The sequence below is a fragment of the Rhopalosiphum maidis genome, chromosome 2 (assembly GCF_003676215.2).
Source record: "Rhopalosiphum maidis isolate BTI-1 chromosome 2, ASM367621v3, whole genome shotgun sequence".
Classification (NCBI taxonomy): Eukaryota; Metazoa; Arthropoda; class Insecta; order Hemiptera; family Aphididae; genus Rhopalosiphum; species Rhopalosiphum maidis.
The window spans coordinates 22,416,624-22,434,147 of record NC_040878.1 but is presented as its reverse complement, the minus strand read 5'-3'; the positions used below and the strand labels follow the sequence as shown (position 1 = coordinate 22,434,147).

The window sequence follows — 17,524 nt, the reverse complement described above, 5'->3', positions numbered from 1 at the left end:
TTGGAAACTTAAAAAATAGAAAAGTAAATTATTTTTCATATTCCAGGCAAACTCCATTAATACACCAACTGTCTCTCTAAACACACCAGTTGTAGCGCTTCATACACCAGGATTGGGAGGCTCATATCATGGGATTTTTACTGATCTTACGTCTACTGACATGGGTCTTTCATCAGCATTAAATTGGTCTAATCAACTAGCACACAACAGGTTTGTTTTATTTTTCATATAATTAATTACATAAATATTATATATATATGTATTTTTATATATCTAAAAAAATGTATGTTCTAGTGGAATGTCTCACCTAGGAGTACCAAATTCATCACCACCTTCTTCACCATCACCAAATTCCGTCCGCATTAAAAGCGAGCCTAACTCACCACCACATTTACATCACCATACGTCTTCAGCAACCTCTGGATCAGCTCCTAACACTGTTGTTTCACATTCTATCAGTCATTTATCTTTACCACATGCTCACACTTCGATACCGTCCCATCATTTGTCAGTCACAGGTAAATATTTCAATTTCTAAGATAAATGTAATTGTTATTTCATGATTTTTTTTTCTCATTGTATAAAACCAGAACGTTTTATACTAGGCGGACAGTTGCCCAGTAACCAGAGCTTAGTAGATTCAAGACATGACTTTGAAGGAGGACCACCACCAAAAAGATTGCGCGACACTTGGCCAACATGACTAAATTGTTAAGTACAGATGACATCACACTGCTACTTCATCCAAAATATTTTTCTTGAACATATAGATTATTTATTTTATATTTATGGACCGCATGACTTCTACTCTCTATTCAGGACAATTTATGACTTACATTAAGTAACTAAATTATTTTTGAAAATTCCTTTTTTTTTTTTATCCCATATTTTTCATTTTTGTTTTTTCATTGTTAATTCCATAACATATCTTGACTATGTTTTAACATTTGTAAATAAATTTGTATTTATTACTTCTATTTTGTCAGTTATGATAATATGCTGATCCAAATACATATTACAAAAAGTTAATGTCTAGTCCTGTTACAATAGAATGTAGGCTACATTTACTAGTCAATATAACAATAAGACAAAATTGATTATATCGGCCAAAATTCAATTATAGACTAAGTAAATATTATATTGTTGTTAAATTACACTAACATATTTTAAATTAGTTGTTTTGTTTGTTAAATAACATTTGAGAGTAAATTTAAATTAAAATTACACAAATTGTATGTACATTATTGTTGTGTGATCATATAGTAGATACAAAAACTATACAATATATATATATATATAATAATAATAATAATAATAATCAACTCCTTTTTAAGTACATAAATTGAGATATTTATTGAAAAATATTAGGTTTTTGTTTTGTATAAGATTTTGATACCTAATAATTGTGTATGATAATAATATGTTAAAGTTATATTTTTAAGTGCAATTTCATGGCCATTATTTTCAATCAAAATTATTAACAAAAGTGTATACCATTTATATTGATTGATATTTTTGTAAAAAAGAAAAAAATGTGACAACTTTAAAAGAAATTATTATGTTTAGTGTGTAAGCGGTGCTATGTGTAAACTTTTTGGTGCCATTTAAATATTTTAGTCAGCACTATATTTTACCTGATTTTAGTTTTAATTGTTTTGTTACAAATAATAGTAGGTACTGTTCTTGCGACACACATTAGTAGGCTCAATTTTCTATATAAATATAATATAATATGTATAAAACGTAACAATGATGACCACAGGGCAGACATATTTTCATTGAAATTATATTCGAGAGCTTACTTTATATTTTTGACCATTGTAACATAATACAGGGTTCGTTAATGAAAAGTTTACAAACAAAATTAAAATTATTAAAAGGGTTTATTCGAATATTATTTTATTCTTTCTAGTTTTTCAACACATTATTTTTCTCGTTATTCTTAACACTTGTTGTATATTCATATTATGTACTGATTGTAAATTTAACATATTAGAGCATGTTTGTTAAGATAATGATATATATATATATATAAAAAATATAAATTACTCATTTTGTTATAATATTTTTTTTTCATTTTTAAATATAAATCAAACAGTGCACAATGATTTTTATTTTTTAGTTTGACCAACATTTGTGTATCCCAGCATTATTTTAGTATCGTTTGTTTGTTCTTTTTTTTCTGCTAACATTAACATAAAGTACTTTATAAAAATGGCAAGGCCGAAAGTGCAATAAAATAATTTATACTTTGTACAAATTTTTAAGTTAATCAAAAAAATCATGTTTACAGGCCGTTTTTATTATTTTATTTTAGATTTATTTTTATTTTATTTTTTTTTGTTTTTTCTTTTGTTTATCATGTGTATATTGATTGCCAAAAAATATAGGTTATATTATCATATTATGTGTCTCTTTAATGTTTCCTCTTTTTTTTAGTTATCATACAAGCAATGGGTGACTCTAAATTTTGACGATGTACTTTTTAATCTCGTTGAGTGAAAAGGGTCTGAGAATCCAATAGACGGTTGGTCACCACACCCATGACATCGAAAATTACATTTCCCTGTGCGTGTGTCTGTGTTCGTCGCGGACATTCCGCCCAGTTCGCGAAAAATCAAAAGTATTAAAAATGCTGCCCGTCGTGGCGTCGCGTGACTACGCTCTAGTTTACGCGGTGAGGGGTGCTCCTACCGCTCTCGAAGGAGTTCGTTCGGTGTTATTATAGTTCTGGCCGTTCGGATATTCATTTGTGTTTAACACTTCACACAGACGTCGGTCCGGCTCTCGCTCTCCCGTGTCAACAACAGTGTTACTGACAAACTTTTATATCTGTTCTCTCGGCCGAAGACTTGCGCGGATGCTTAGTTATCTCCTCGTTCGTCCTTATACAGCGCAGGTTCATTACAACACTACGTGTAACCCACCACGGGCGGCGGCTGCGTTATGGGCAACAAGGCGATGACTTTCACCGAATCGCAGCTCGAAGATTATCAGGTGACTGATAAATAATAACGGCGTGTTACACGATATAATTCCTGTTGGCGCCGCGGTGCGTCTTACACGCACATTCGGCCGGTGTGACAGTCGATTGGGTTTTCAGGTTTTTTCCCCCGTACCTGTACGGTTTGTTTTCGTCGTAGTATACCTCTATTACCCCGTTTCGTCGATCATAATGTATTATATAACGAGTGAGTGCGACGAGCAGGTCATGTACCCCGCCACCCCCCAATTACATAACCGGATATAGTTACGGAGGGGTTTTCATGGGCCGTAAGTGTACCCGAAATATATTACTACAATATTACGTTGTCTTAGGCGTGTTTAGTGCTTGCTTGCTGAGAGGGGGCAGATATATATGCTAGCTAATACAATCTGTGGACTGTAGTCAATATATTTTATTGTATTTTTGAAAGTAATTTATTATTATCCCAGTTGCAATTCAAGACATTTGTAATAACCTATTATTTGCATTTGGAAAGAAAATAATTAACATGCAAGAAGAGCAGCACTGATGATATCAGTTTAGGTGTCGGGTTAGCACATTATATGAAGTGGTAAAGTTAAAAAATCATAGTCGGTAGACATCAAAAGTGCGTAGAATGTACAAACACTACAAAGATATTGCACGCGCATAGGTACAATTAATTATTCGTACTTGTCGGAAACTAATAAAATTACTCGTTCGAAAATGCGATATAATTCAATAGTTGTTAATTTATATAAGACAATATAAACATTTTAAACAACAAATATAAATTTAAAATAAGTATTTAACACCGCCGATACAATTTAAGAAGACGAGTACAAATAATAATTGAAACCGGAATAAAGTTTGGTACGGTTTTCATTAATGAGGACTGGAGTAAAAAAGTTTGAGAACCTTTGATTTGTCTAAATAATTGAAAAGTTAGGCTCAATTGCATGTTAGACGGGAATTTTTTTCGAATATTTAAATAAAACAATGCGTTCAATAAATACAAGCTTGACTCGAAACGAGGAAAATACGAATACTATATCTACAGGTAATAATTACTAGTGCGTATATAATCCGGGTAAAATTATTTTTCCTAGTTTTAAAACAACATTATTGGGTCAATACTTTTTGTTTTTGTTTTTTTTTTTAAATCAATAAAATAATTACAATATTCCTAATAATCAGGGCTCGGGACTTATAGCACTTAAAAACATCATTATAAGCACTCAAATAACTAATAAGAATTTAAAAAACTTAAATTTGAGCAAAAATATTTAATAACAAAAAAAACTTTCTTTTTAAATGATCAAGTAGATACTAGATATAATTTGTGACTGTGCTAAAAGTTGTATAATTTAAGACTACACAAAATATTGAAACAAAAGTGATTAGGAAAAGTTTCTAACTAAAAATCAAACTTCACTTTCGAGACATTTTGCCTTATTGTTTATAGATTTTCCTAGGGATTTTCTGAAAAAAACATCAAAAGTACTATCAAATTTCATAATTGAACGTGTTTTAGCATGACATACATTTTAAGCCAATCTATAAATATTAGCAAATGTCTTAAGTCCCGGGCCCTGGTAATCACCAATAAGTATAGCTGTTATAGTAGTATATAAGCGATGAAGATAAACAGAATAATAAAATCACAGTAAGAAATTATTGAGTCATTAAGATACTGTCGACTTGGTGTTGGTCCCCCATATTTGAAGAAGAAACCTCGGCCAATCGCCGGGTGGGTCAGATGATCAACACTGGAATACATGGTTGTTATGATATTGTATACATATAGTATATGAATATGATGGTATACCGTCGAATGTCGGGCGCGCATCGCACACCATATAATGGAATCCGTGAACGGGAGATTAAAATCAAACGTGTGTGTTGATAAATGTGTAATACGTATCTTCCTCCGGCTCGGTTATTTTTAGATTCAGTTTCCCCGAGACTGGACCATTCCGAGAACCACTAAATTATTTAAATGTAGAACGTGACAAAAACGATAATATTATAATGTATAAATGTATATTAAACGGTTTTTTTTTTTCGATTTGGAGTCGATGAACTGCATGAGCATTACACGGAGGGATGACAGCTTTTCGTAGAGAAGAGATGTTTATTACACGCGGTGCGGAGCGAGTTTTTTTTTTAAATTATATACTTTTTTTTTGGTAGCAAATCCGAAAATATTCCGGGAAAACTATTCAATTTATTTGATAACATCGCCGCGGTCGTCGTCGGATCTAAAACATTCTTTTAATTTCGGGACCTATATACATATACATATGTGTGTGCACTCGTTAAACATTGTACACGCGTAGATTATTGTTATATCTATAGCTTGTAAGACGTGTAAATTCAGTTATTTATTGGTTCCCCTCTACTCACCACACTGTACCACACGCCTTGGCGGCATGGTGACGGAACACGGGCCGGTATAGGTACTCCGTGCCACAGCAGTTGGCATCGCAACGGATTTTATAATAATTATTGCAGTAATACAATAGAAATTGTTCGATGCCCTCTTAACCGATACGTTTTACAAAACAATACACAAAAAAACGCAGGCAACAATTCAGCTGGGACTTTGCGCGGGATTTTGTGCGTTTATCAACTGATTTTACTGATTTTGACGTATATGTTAACCGAATTATATTCTATTATATAAAACTACAAAATATTCGTCATGACGGAAAACAATTCGAACGCTGTCATTGTCATGACCGATTAATATTTGATAATTTTAACGCCAATCGCTCGTCACCACTCGTGTGTTCGGTGATCATCTACTCCAGTGAGTACGCAATCGAGGCCTGTCGCAAACGGTAGGTATATGCTCCGCTCAATGACAATATATTGGCATATTGCACGTTATTATGCCGCTCGTCCAATACGCACCCCTCCCCGTTTACACTGCCACCTGTTCGATGAGACGATGACCCACCCTAAATCGGCACGTTCTATTTTGTTTTCGTGTTTCAACTGGTTTCGGCGGTTCCGTATTTATATTATATACGATTTACACGTAATGTATACATTTCAAACCGCGAACGACGTAATAAACAGACCGCAGATCTGTACACTTGGTAGAATGCATTCAATCTATAGTCTAGCACTTGCAGTGGTTCTGTTTCACACTAGGAACCTATAAAAGTATTGTTAAATAATATCTACCGTTGTCATCACTTTAGGATCGACCTAAAATTGACTTGTATTCAGTTTATCAGCTATCATACGAACGAAAGTCTTGAGCAAATAATTTCTATGTAATTGCTATTGACACATCCGGAATATATATAATAAAACAAATAATCAATAGTGTATATTATAATTTTGTAGAGATTTAAGAATATCAATAAGAATCGTATTGTTCGTTTGTCGTTCGATTAAAATCACGAGGTGACGACACAAGTCCGGCGTCATGTGATTTAGTGCCACTTAAATTTTTGAGGGGCCGAGTGCACTATGGACATTAATGTTGTCTTGTGTTTGAATGTCGAACAAACAGAATATAATACCTGTGTATTATTATTATCAATTTAATATATACATATATATATATATTATTTAACTCGCACGCCAATCGGTGTATAAATAACACATAGGGTTGTCTACGGCGATGCCGAGTGGGTTGGGTCAATTAATAATGGTTTGTGCCGCAAAAACACAAAAAAGTTTATAAGTAATAGGTAATATATTTATACAATGCACACTAACTACACTAATATATATACACGCGGGAGAGGCTACAATCGAATGTATTTGTTACATTTTTTATTCTCTGTTGTCGTATCGTTCATTGCTGCAGTGTCATTTATCGAGTGAGAGTTAACACGCACGACACTCGATATCGTACAGTAGTCATTTTTTAGTTGAGAAAAAAAATTCTATCGCGGAACCGCGAGGGCCTGCATGTAACATCCACCATTCCCCCGTGTATTATAATATAGCTACACCCGGAAACCACAATGTGTGTTTATTATTTTTTTTTCCTCCGTTTACAGGACTGCACTTTTTTTACCAGGAAGGAAATACTTAGGTGAGTAATATTATAATATAGCGGTAGTCACTGCAGCTCCTGTGCACATGTGTGCAAACAGGAGATGACGTGTATTATTTGCGTTAAACGTACTTCGTTTTGTGTGTGTGTGTGTGAGTTTTTTTTATCACCACACGTGTTTATTTTAAGTTGAAGAGGATTTTACAAAAAAAAATTGAACATTTGTGAATTGTAGTATTTCATCATAATTTCTTTACTGATACAATATTATAGCTGTTAATTTTAAATATTTATACTTATATGACATACGCTACGCATATCCAAGTAGTATTACCACTATTACCTAATTAAAATCATCTAAAGAAAACGTTTTGTTCTTAATCCAGTGATTATAGCAATAAACATTGTTTTATTCGTGTTATTAAACGTCGCGGTTGATATAAAAACAAAAATAAAACTAAAAACACTATAATAGTACTGTACATAATTAATATTTAAATAATAAAACAATTATCGTTCTATAAATAGATTACCTACATTCATTGGTTATTAGTTTATTATGCACATTAAGTATTAATTGTATTACCACACTATAAAGACTAATGCCAAAAAAAAGAATAATATAATCTATAGATTATAGATTATATCTATAGATTCTTTTTGAAACTGTTGTGAAACGACTGAATAAGTTCTTTTTTATAGGAAGCTTACACTGATTTTAAGAAAAGAAAGAAAAATGTTTTCTTTTCAAACATAGTGTTACTGTAGACAGAGTTCGAAACCTGAATGATTTTTTAATGGTTTTTTTTTTTTTAGTTTAAATAACCGGTTAAATGCGTTCATAAATATTCTGATTAATTATAACCGGTTATACATATATATATATTTTTAAAGGCTTTAGATAAATAGAGTACCTACATATTATTTTTATTTCAACTTTTGTATGTATTTTTGTTTTAATATATAATGTCTGTACTCTGTACACCTACATCATAATTTATAATGAAATATACAACACACATGCAGCCACATGGGTGAAATTTGTCCACCCTAAGCAATAACAATATTATTAAACGATTAAACTTGCGCCCAATTTTCAGAAGTGAATCTAGACAAAATTAATCGAGTAAGTATATAATAATAACGAGCTTAGGCGTGTTTAAAAAAGGGTGCTCTATTATTAATAATCTCGAACTTCTCTTGAAATCATATACTTCAAATTTATGTCGGTATTATAGCTCCCAATACGTTTGATTACCTTACTCACGTTTATATACCTTCGATTATGATTACACGATATCTGAATATAAAATGTAAATTGTCCCTTTTCCCGCTTACACGAGGAAGGAATTTTTCGGGTAGATTACAGCCAGTGGTGTAACTATAGATTTGGGACCCCGGGGCAGTATCAAGGGTTGACCCTCATATATTACCAAAATTAAAAATAAAAACAACAGTCATTACTTATTATAAATATAGTTTATTCATGTTGTATGTACAAAACTACAAAGTAGCTATTCAAAGTTTTTTTTCTAGCTTCCAGAAAATGTTTTTATTAGTTCTTTAGTGTCCATACTCCATTTGTCTGTTTTCTAATAATATGATATGGTATGTTTTGCACTTTTTTCTAACAGTATCTATCTCGTGAATTTTTAAATACAATTCAAATAATTGTTAAGTATTTTAGATTATGAACGGAGTGAATAATGATTTGATTTGTGATTTTACATTGATGTATGTTTTTTTATTTTTATGTCTGGTCATTACGTTTTGGAGTAGAAATAATGCTTTGATATTTGACTTCAGTCCCTTTTTGAAAAGGAAAATAAATCTAGTTGGTATTTTGGGTGGTCAAAAATAAAAAAATTTCCAGTAGTTTTCAAAAGCGTTAGGAAAAAACTTAAAAAGTAACAGAAAAACGAGAATTTTTACGCATAATCAGTTTTGTCAAAATCGATTTCTTTATTTTGCTGTCTTTCAAAAATGCATCAATGTAAATACTTGAAATGTTCACCAAATGTTTATATTAGCGTTATCTATTTACGATTAAATTTTCAAAATATTTTGACTTTTTGAGTTATTTGTAGACAATTGAAATTTTCGATTTTTCTTGAAATGCCGATAAAAAAAATTTGGCTTTCCAAAAAATCTTTAAAATTTAATACAATGATTATTATAAGTTGTACTTATTGTAGTAAAAAAATAAAAAAAAATAAAAAATCGTTAGTCACAATTTTTGTTTATAAGCATTTATTATTCAAATGTTTACAAAATATGTCAAAATCGCAAAAATTAGCAAGGAATTTTGAAGTTGAAAATTCATACAATTTTTGCGATTTATACCTAATTTTATAAAACCCAATACAAGGTTTTCCATAAGTTTTCCTTCAAATAACTGTAAAAAACAACTCTAGCGTCAATATAGAAAACATTTTGTGAGCGTATGAAATTTAATTTCTTACGAAATCACGTAAAATAACGATATATTACAATTTAAATATAGGTAATAATATAATATATCCTACCAATCATTCTATACTGACAAATCATCTCCGTTCAGAATCGTTTTTCGTATACAATGATACCTGTCATTGCATTCAAATTTAACACATCCATTATAGTGACCTACTCATCCCCATCTCTACTATACACTAAACAGCAGAGCAATACCCACTTGCTCACCCTTTATGTTATAATACAAATTGTATTTAAAAGGTTAGGTTAGGCCTTCCAGGTCCAGGGCCCCGGGCATTGCCGTGTCTTGCCATTCCATAGTTACAGCCCAGAGTGTGTCACGAAATGACCCTTTTTTAATGTTCCAACTTTCCAAGTACGTTAAGAATAACGCATCACCCGAGTGCGTCCTCAAAAAAATCAGACTTATATAGTAGCCAAAATGTGTGTCCCCGTCCATTTAAATAGTTAACCATGGTGCACTATGAGGAGGTAAACACTAAACAGGCTACATCCCAAAAATATGTTGTGATTCTTATTTATGTTATTGTTTTTTATTTTGACGTATACATCCTTAAGATTGGGTAAATGTACTGATGTTTAAAATATTTTTATTTTTGTTGTAGTGTATTTACTATCTATTTAGGCTGGTGTTTAAATGTCATTATTTTGAAAAAATCTAGTCTTGATATGAATTTTTTGCATGTACCTACTTCGTTTTTGTTTTCTTGTTTTTTTATTTATTTTCTTGCTATTTTCTTAATTTTTTTTATATTTTTAAAAATGTATTATATAATGTATATCTGAGTGGTGTGTATAAAATAGGTACCTATGGTATGCTATGGACCGAGGACGTACTCAGGATATTTAATATAATTTGTCGATAACACTGCAGACACAACCAAGCTATAATAATTGTAAAAATTAAAAACGAGACGCACTCAGGATATCCCCATCTCTGGAGTGTTGTATACGTATCACTTTTACTATGATGACTTCTTAAAATTATATACAATTAATAACAACGAAAAGGACAAAATCAAAATTTTATTAGACGTTAAAATGTAACATATGAAATATAATGAGTAAAATACCCTGTAAAAATGTGTTTACAAGACTACACAATAATATTATTGACCATTATGTTGCAATAAAAATGTTGAGTCCTGGTATACGTGTTTAAGGCTTAAGCACTGCTTATATTGCATACCTATAGGCCTCTGCACACGTAACATTAAAAAAATATGATATATTTATCATATAAACAATGAAAAAATTAACAAATTGTAATTTACTAAATCACTACTCATTTAAATTGTGTATATAGATATACTATATACTATATATTATGCACATAACCTGTACATAAATTATAATATTTATTTGTATTTTTATGATATTACACTGATATGAAAACAATATTAAATTGCTTACAAAAAATAAATGTTAAACTTTAAACTTTATTAAGATTTAAAACTATGTATTTATTAAGAGTGTATTAATGTATAATGTCCTAAACTATTTGTAAATGTATTGTTAGAATACAGCCCAAACGCATTACTGCATATTAAAAAAACATCATACTATTACTTTACAAAGTTATATAAAATCATTAGCTAAAACTACGAAAACTACAATGTATGCATAGATGACATGGTGGTTCAAACGCATAGTAATTTTTACCAACTCGCCCAAACGCGATCCACCCTTTACTACCTATATAAATATTATGAAACAATAATAATGAGTTCATACCGTGTATAGATTTGATGTCACTACATACTTATAATTATTTTAATTAATTATTTTTCATGTACAAGGGATACTTATCAGTTCTTGGACAAGTGGGTAATGGATATACGATATACCTATTACAATAATCATAGAACTTCGTTATATACAGTTCGGAAATAACATTTCTTCTCGTGGCGGTCAAATGTTGAAGCATACCGAATATTTTACCTATGCAGTATACACAGCATTTTCTAAAACGCATATAAAAAAACCAATATTGATAAAAATACAGAATAGAAACTAAAGTAATATGGCGTCAATAATATCTGTTAAGTACAAGTATAAATTATGATTCAATTAGCATTAAAATTTTAAATAAAATAAATATTCAGTTCTTATTTTTTTTTTATTATTGTAGTTTATTAAATGATTTGTTATAAAAAATAAACTCAGAAAAAAATATGCTTAGGTGTCAACTATCAATAGTTATTATTTTAATATTTTTATTTATACAAATTTATTTTTCATTTATATTTTATTTTTTTATGATGCGAGTACGACGCGATTATAATAAATTATGGATGAATTCTCATAAGGTATTGTTTATTTTGATTATTATTGTAAATCTGGGAATTAAAATTTCGTCGCGAAAAATGCGATGATGGATTACACACACTAATGTTCATTTACTTCTCACACGTTGACATAGCCAAAATCTATATGTAATATGAAATGCCTAAACACTAATCCTTAAAACATGGTATACTTCAGCCCTTTTAAGGAAGTAGGATGAAAATTTTGATTAGAATTTTATGGAACTATGATGGAAGCCAACAATATCTTAGTCTTTTATTTTGTCCGTCTATCGAAATAGAAATCATTCAACTTATAATCAAATTTTAATTTAAAATAAAATAATTTATTGCATTGTATGTTAAAAGGCAGTTCAATTTGTTTAAAGTTTGTATGGGGGCATAGGTCATAGAAGCCCTCGAGGTTTTAAAAAAAGAAAATACTTTTATTGTTTAAAGCAATTTGATGTTGACGTCTATACAAATATTTTTAGGCCTATTTTAATTTTCAAATTGATTTTAAATCAAGTTAATACATTTGAGGTAGGTGGTAACCGTAGGGGTCAATGGTGAATATTTACTAGTCTCGTTTAAACTTTTTAAATGTGAAATAAATAAATAATAATGGAATCTTCATACTCTAAATTTTGTCATCTCAATATATATTTTTCGCTTTTTCTTCTATTTTATATTTTCGTGGTATACAATTTGTACATGTTTCTTGAAATTACAACAAAGATTAACAACATGAATTACAAGCATTTTTTTATAAGCCTAAACAAAAATGATAAGTGAGCATAATATTTATTATTAGAATTTAATTCGTGGTACTGCCGGGCGATAATGCTTAGCACGATAGAATATAGTCTATAGGTATAATAAATACGAGTACCTACTACCTACTATAAATTCATATATATTTTTTACCTAATATGTATATAAAAGGTGGGCAAGTGTGTACCACTCTGTTTTACAGTGAATACCGAGTAGGTCACTGTAATGGGTGTATTACATTTTAATTTAATGATACATAATCGTATAATACGAAAAACGATTCTGTACGGACTACGGAGACAGTTCGTCAGCCTAAATTACTTAAAAGATATTTCATGATACGTTTGACAATGATACTATTCAAATTATTTTACTATTTATTGGTGTCTAATATTAAATATTAATGGTAGGTTGAATTAATTTTTGCAGAAAACGTTGCATTTGAAAATATCATTGCGTATATATAGTAAAATTCATAATACATCTAAGTAAAACTCAAAAGTCTTTATGAATAATGTCTTTGAGTTATATACAAAATAATTAAGATTATTATTCATTATATAACTTAAAATAACTTAATAAAATTTAACTTCAAATGTCTATTAAAAAATTGTACTTGTAGATATACTTTTAAGGTTATAGTTGACTTTTGATAAGTAGGTACTACAAATTACAATAACAACTGTCAACTGTACCAAAATGGCTAAATATCTAATCAGTAATCATACAGTATTGACTAGCAATAATTAACACACGATCATTTAGTTCACTTTTAATTGTATTTACTTTATTACCATTACTCAACTAGGTAAATTATAATTCACAATAAGGGAGCTTGGAAAACCTCACATATTGACCAAATATCTATTCACAAAGAGAAAACACTAATCTCATACAAAGGCGCCCAAAGAGGGTGCAAGGGAGGTGAAATGTCAACCTCTAGAAAAATTAATATTATTATTTTTAGTTAGGAATAATAAATTAATTTTTCTAATGATAATACTGCACCATGATGTACAAACTCATACTCATACTTTGTTAATTGATTACGTTCGTACCTATATGTCGTAATACTATGTAATCGATCAATCAGCTAGGTACACAATATAAATATAAATATATTTATGTGCTATGAAAAAAGTTGTTATATGATTGTCACCATGCTAGGTTTTGGCCCCCTTGCGGCCTTGCTCTCATTAAGCCCATTTGGGTATGACTTCCCAACCTTCTAACGGTTAGACGTTATCACTATGCATCTTTAATATTTTTAATTAATTTAATAAGTAACAACTTGCGGAGAACCTTTTAGTAAATTATATTAGAAAAAAAAATCAATAATGTTAAATGTCTATAAGTAGCTCAAAATTATGTACAAAAAATGCTGATATTATACATTTGGTAAAAATTTCAAGTATCTACGATTTTTTGTTTTAGTTACAAAAAAAAAAAATAATAGATTTTGCTATATCCAGTAAAATTTCCATTTTTTTTTATTTTTTTTACTCAATATTTTGAAAAATACTGGAAATTTTCAATTTTGACCTATTAAAAATACTAACTAGGTCTAATTTTTAATCAGAAACCATCCTATAAGTTGAAGATTGAAGTCTTTTTTCTTATATAAATAGTAGGTACCTATATAAAAAAAATACTTAAAATAAAATATAAAATATAAAATCGTAATCTAAAAAGGTTTTTAGTCGCGCATACTCCAGTACTGCGGTTTTGTAAATTTGTAAGTACACAACCACAACACACTGTTAAAACGAAGGTTTATGTGAAAAAAAAAAAATTTTAATTAGATATAACACTTTATTTAGTTACGTTTTGTTTTTAAAGAGTGTACAAAAGGTATAGAGCGATTTGTCCAGAAGTAGTGCCAAAGAAAATGACCGGAGATGAACCGGTGAAAATCAGAGTGCCACAAGAACGAATCGAACAGTTGCCAGAACTCAAGGTACTTAAAGATATATTTTTATGTTTTGATTAATTAACAAAAATAAAAAGGTACTTACTACCTATTGTTATTATATTGTTGTTACTGTTAAATACATATACTCGTCTTAATTTATTATAGGATGGAAAAATACTTTATTTTTACATTGTCCATATTGAAAATATAACTATTATTATATTATTTATTTGAACATGTATAATTGTATATTTTGTAGTTATTTACTTCTTTTATTTTTTTCAGTTTTTAAAAATTTGTTTAATAATGCCACTGCTGTAGTGCTGCGGCAATAACTTTATAAGATTGTGTGATCATATCATAGGTTAGCAGCCCATATCTCCATAATAACGTTTTAGTTGTGTGATCACTGATCAATCAAAGCTCATATTATCTTACTAAATAATTAAAAATATATTCGCAAACACACAATAGATAATGTTATATTGTAAAGATTTAGTATACTTAATATTTTATATCGTAACCATAGTTTTTTTATTACATTTTTAAGCTATTCAATCCCCAGCCCCATAGTAATTATAACGTCACAATGCCTGTAATGATATAATAATGTCATAATAATAGACATATAAAAATTGGTGTATAAATCAAGGGTCCCAGGGACAAAATAGTCCGTGCCCCCTCCCTTACACGAGTATTAAATTTACTAATAAAATCCAGCGTTGTTCTTTAAAATGTGTTTACCGAAAATATAACATAAAGATATTATATAATAATGATATTATGTAAGTATTGACGTATTGTTATACAAATATGTTGATACTTAAAAATATATGTTTTTATTATTTATAAAAAAAAATGTGTTTTTATAGTTATGTTTGTTTAAGGTTTGAGGTACAATGAATTCAAAAGCATACGCTATACTTTTATTATCTATTCTTTAGGCAGGTTATTAGCACTAACAATGTTCGCCGTTTATAAATAGTCTGACACCGGTCTGCTGTCAACAAGGGGGGAAGGGACAAATCCCCATCCTGTCTACCCCCAAATGGCACCACTATATAATGTAATAAAAATAATACATAATATAATATGGTACCACTACAGCACATAATATATTGAAGTAAAAATTAGGTTAAAAATATGACCTGATGCGGACTTGGTCGGATCCCGGGCCTACTTTAAAGCTTGGCTACAGCCTTGGCTGCCCCCTATCGTCGGTCCTGATTTATACATTTGTTACTTTAAAACTTAAGTAGGTACCTACGAAGTGTGATTAACGATGACTAGAGTAAGGACTAATAATTCTTAATTTGCATACTTTTTCGGGTTAATTTTTTGTTTATTAAGTAAGCACAGTAATGTTAAAATTAATCGTACAATGTTGTTGATGATACCGCGTGGTATATACGATTCATAAACAACTGTCTTCTTGTGCTACAAAACTGGTTTTTTTGCAGGAAAACCCTTTTAAACAACGCATATGCCAGGTATTCTCGAAAGAAGGTAATGGATCGTTGAGTTTCGAAGATTTTTTAGATTTATTGTCGGTGTTTAGCGAACAGGCGCCTAGACAAATCAAAGTGTACTATGCTTTTAAGATTTATGGTAAGTTGGAAATAATATTAATATTCAATATTGGTACAATCGTAATAACATTTTAAATTATTATTTACGCTGGATATTTTGTCGTAGAACCTGATAGTATACCCCACACAAATGTTAAATACACTATTTTGCTAAGCCAAACCTGAAATTATTATATTTTATAAAAATCTATTCGTTCAGCAATATCCAACGTTTATACATCAACTTCTCCAAAATGTACTTACCAAAGATCGAAGAAGAAGAATAAAGTTAGGTATGGTTATCATTTGAAAAAAGGAGGAACACCTATAAAATGTTCGTTATGAAAATAAAAAAATAATTTATTTTGTAAATATGTTGCAAATCCTAGAAATTGTACGTTATCAAGTTTAGGATTCCAACATAGTGCTACAACATATGTATACGAATACGATTTTTATTTTATATTATAAATATGCAATAGCCAATAGGACATAGATACGATTCCGGATTCACATTATAAGGGAGGGATAAACAGTAGCTGGCGGAATCAATATGTAAATATTGATAATATTGTAATCAATATGTAAATATAATAAACAGTAGCCGGCGGAATCGATATACGCCCATATACAACATATAATCAAACATTTGATCCATTGACGCGGTATCGTAAAAGTCCTTTTAGACCTTTACCAATAATTAAATCTAATATACCTATTTAATTCCAATTTGTAAGCGATTTGAAGTTTATAGTACTACACAGTGTTATTTTTAATGGTGGCGGTTATAGATTTCGATGACGACCATCACATTGGACCTGCTGACCTTGAACAAGTGCTAAAGCTATTGACGCGCAGCCAACTGTCAGCTGAAGAGATCGTTCAGGTATGCGAAAAAGTCATTGAAGAAGCAGACGTAGACGGCGACGGAAAACTGTCTTTCATGGAATTCGAACACGTTATACTCAGGGCACCGGATTTTTTGGGCACTTTTCATATTAGAGTGTAGGCAAATGCCACATAGTAATGTCAATTTATTAAAAACCACTTAAAAAACTTGAAATGTTTACGTTTATTACTTTTATTTTTATTAGTCTAAAAATAGTATGTACAATAAGAAAACTAAGATATAATCAATTGAGCTTTGAGACATATAATATATCGGTAAACTATAATATAATTACATTTTGGGATATGCGCTCAGGACTTAATAAATGTTTTTAAATGTTTACAATATTATTTTATAGCAGATAGTTGATACACTTTAAGTGTACAACTATAATATAGGTAACCTAAATACTTTTCGACACAATTTCTTAGCCCGTAGTTTAGCGTTGTACATTGCAAGGGAACAAACAATATAGAGGTATGATAAATTCTCATAGTAAAATGTCCTGCATTTGCAAATTACATTAAATACAAGTTCAGAGGTTGGATATGAAAAATTTAAGAAACACAAATGTATAAACTAATCAGTATTACATAAATGGAAAAAAAATTGTCAACAACATGATTTTATCACTTGTT

At 30.0% G+C, this 17,524-nt stretch overlaps 2 protein-coding genes across 6 annotated transcripts in view; both read left to right on the top strand.

Moving 5' to 3' along the window:
- Positions 1 to 1,270, top strand: part of LOC113551534 (myocyte-specific enhancer factor 2-like) — an 80,999-nt gene extending 79,729 nt beyond the window's left edge. For 4 of the 5 annotated variants that reach the window (XM_026953822.1, XM_026953824.1, XM_026953821.1 and 1 more), the window contains 3 exons: positions 47 to 210; positions 295 to 518; positions 591 to 1,266. In XM_026953822.1, the coding sequence (XP_026809623.1) occupies positions 47 to 210; positions 295 to 518; positions 591 to 703 (501 nt within the window). In that variant the 3' untranslated portion in view covers positions 704 to 1,266. Of the gene's footprint in view, positions 1 to 46; positions 211 to 294; positions 519 to 590 lie in introns of all 5 variants that reach the window. The other variant, XM_026953825.1, reaches the window with a different exon arrangement.
- A 1,475-nt stretch (positions 1,271 to 2,745) lies between these two features.
- On the top strand, positions 2,746 to 17,054 carry LOC113555306 (calcium and integrin-binding family member 3). Its single transcript, XM_026959732.1, has 5 exons — positions 2,746 to 2,997; positions 6,988 to 7,022; positions 14,357 to 14,474; positions 15,890 to 16,037; positions 16,789 to 17,054. Exons 1-5 carry the CDS (start codon positions 2,947 to 2,949, stop codon positions 17,004 to 17,006), a joined length of 570 nt encoding a protein of 189 aa, XP_026815533.1. The 5' UTR covers positions 2,746 to 2,946; the 3' UTR covers positions 17,007 to 17,054.
- Positions 17,055 to 17,524: the final 470 nt, after the last annotated feature.

Excerpts from the sequence above, each read along its gene's own strand:
- LOC113555306 (XM_026959732.1), top strand. The coding sequence starts at position 2,947 with ATGGGCAACAAGGCGATGACTTTCACCGAATCGCAGCTCGAAGATTAT. Across the intron at positions 2,998-6,987 it reads CGCAGCTCGAAGATTATCAG|GACTGCACTTTTTTTACCAG; the intron begins GTGACTGATAAA and ends CTCCGTTTACAG. Across the intron at positions 16,038-16,788 it reads CTATGCTTTTAAGATTTATG|ATTTCGATGACGACCATCAC; the intron begins GTAAGTTGGAAA and ends TGGCGGTTATAG.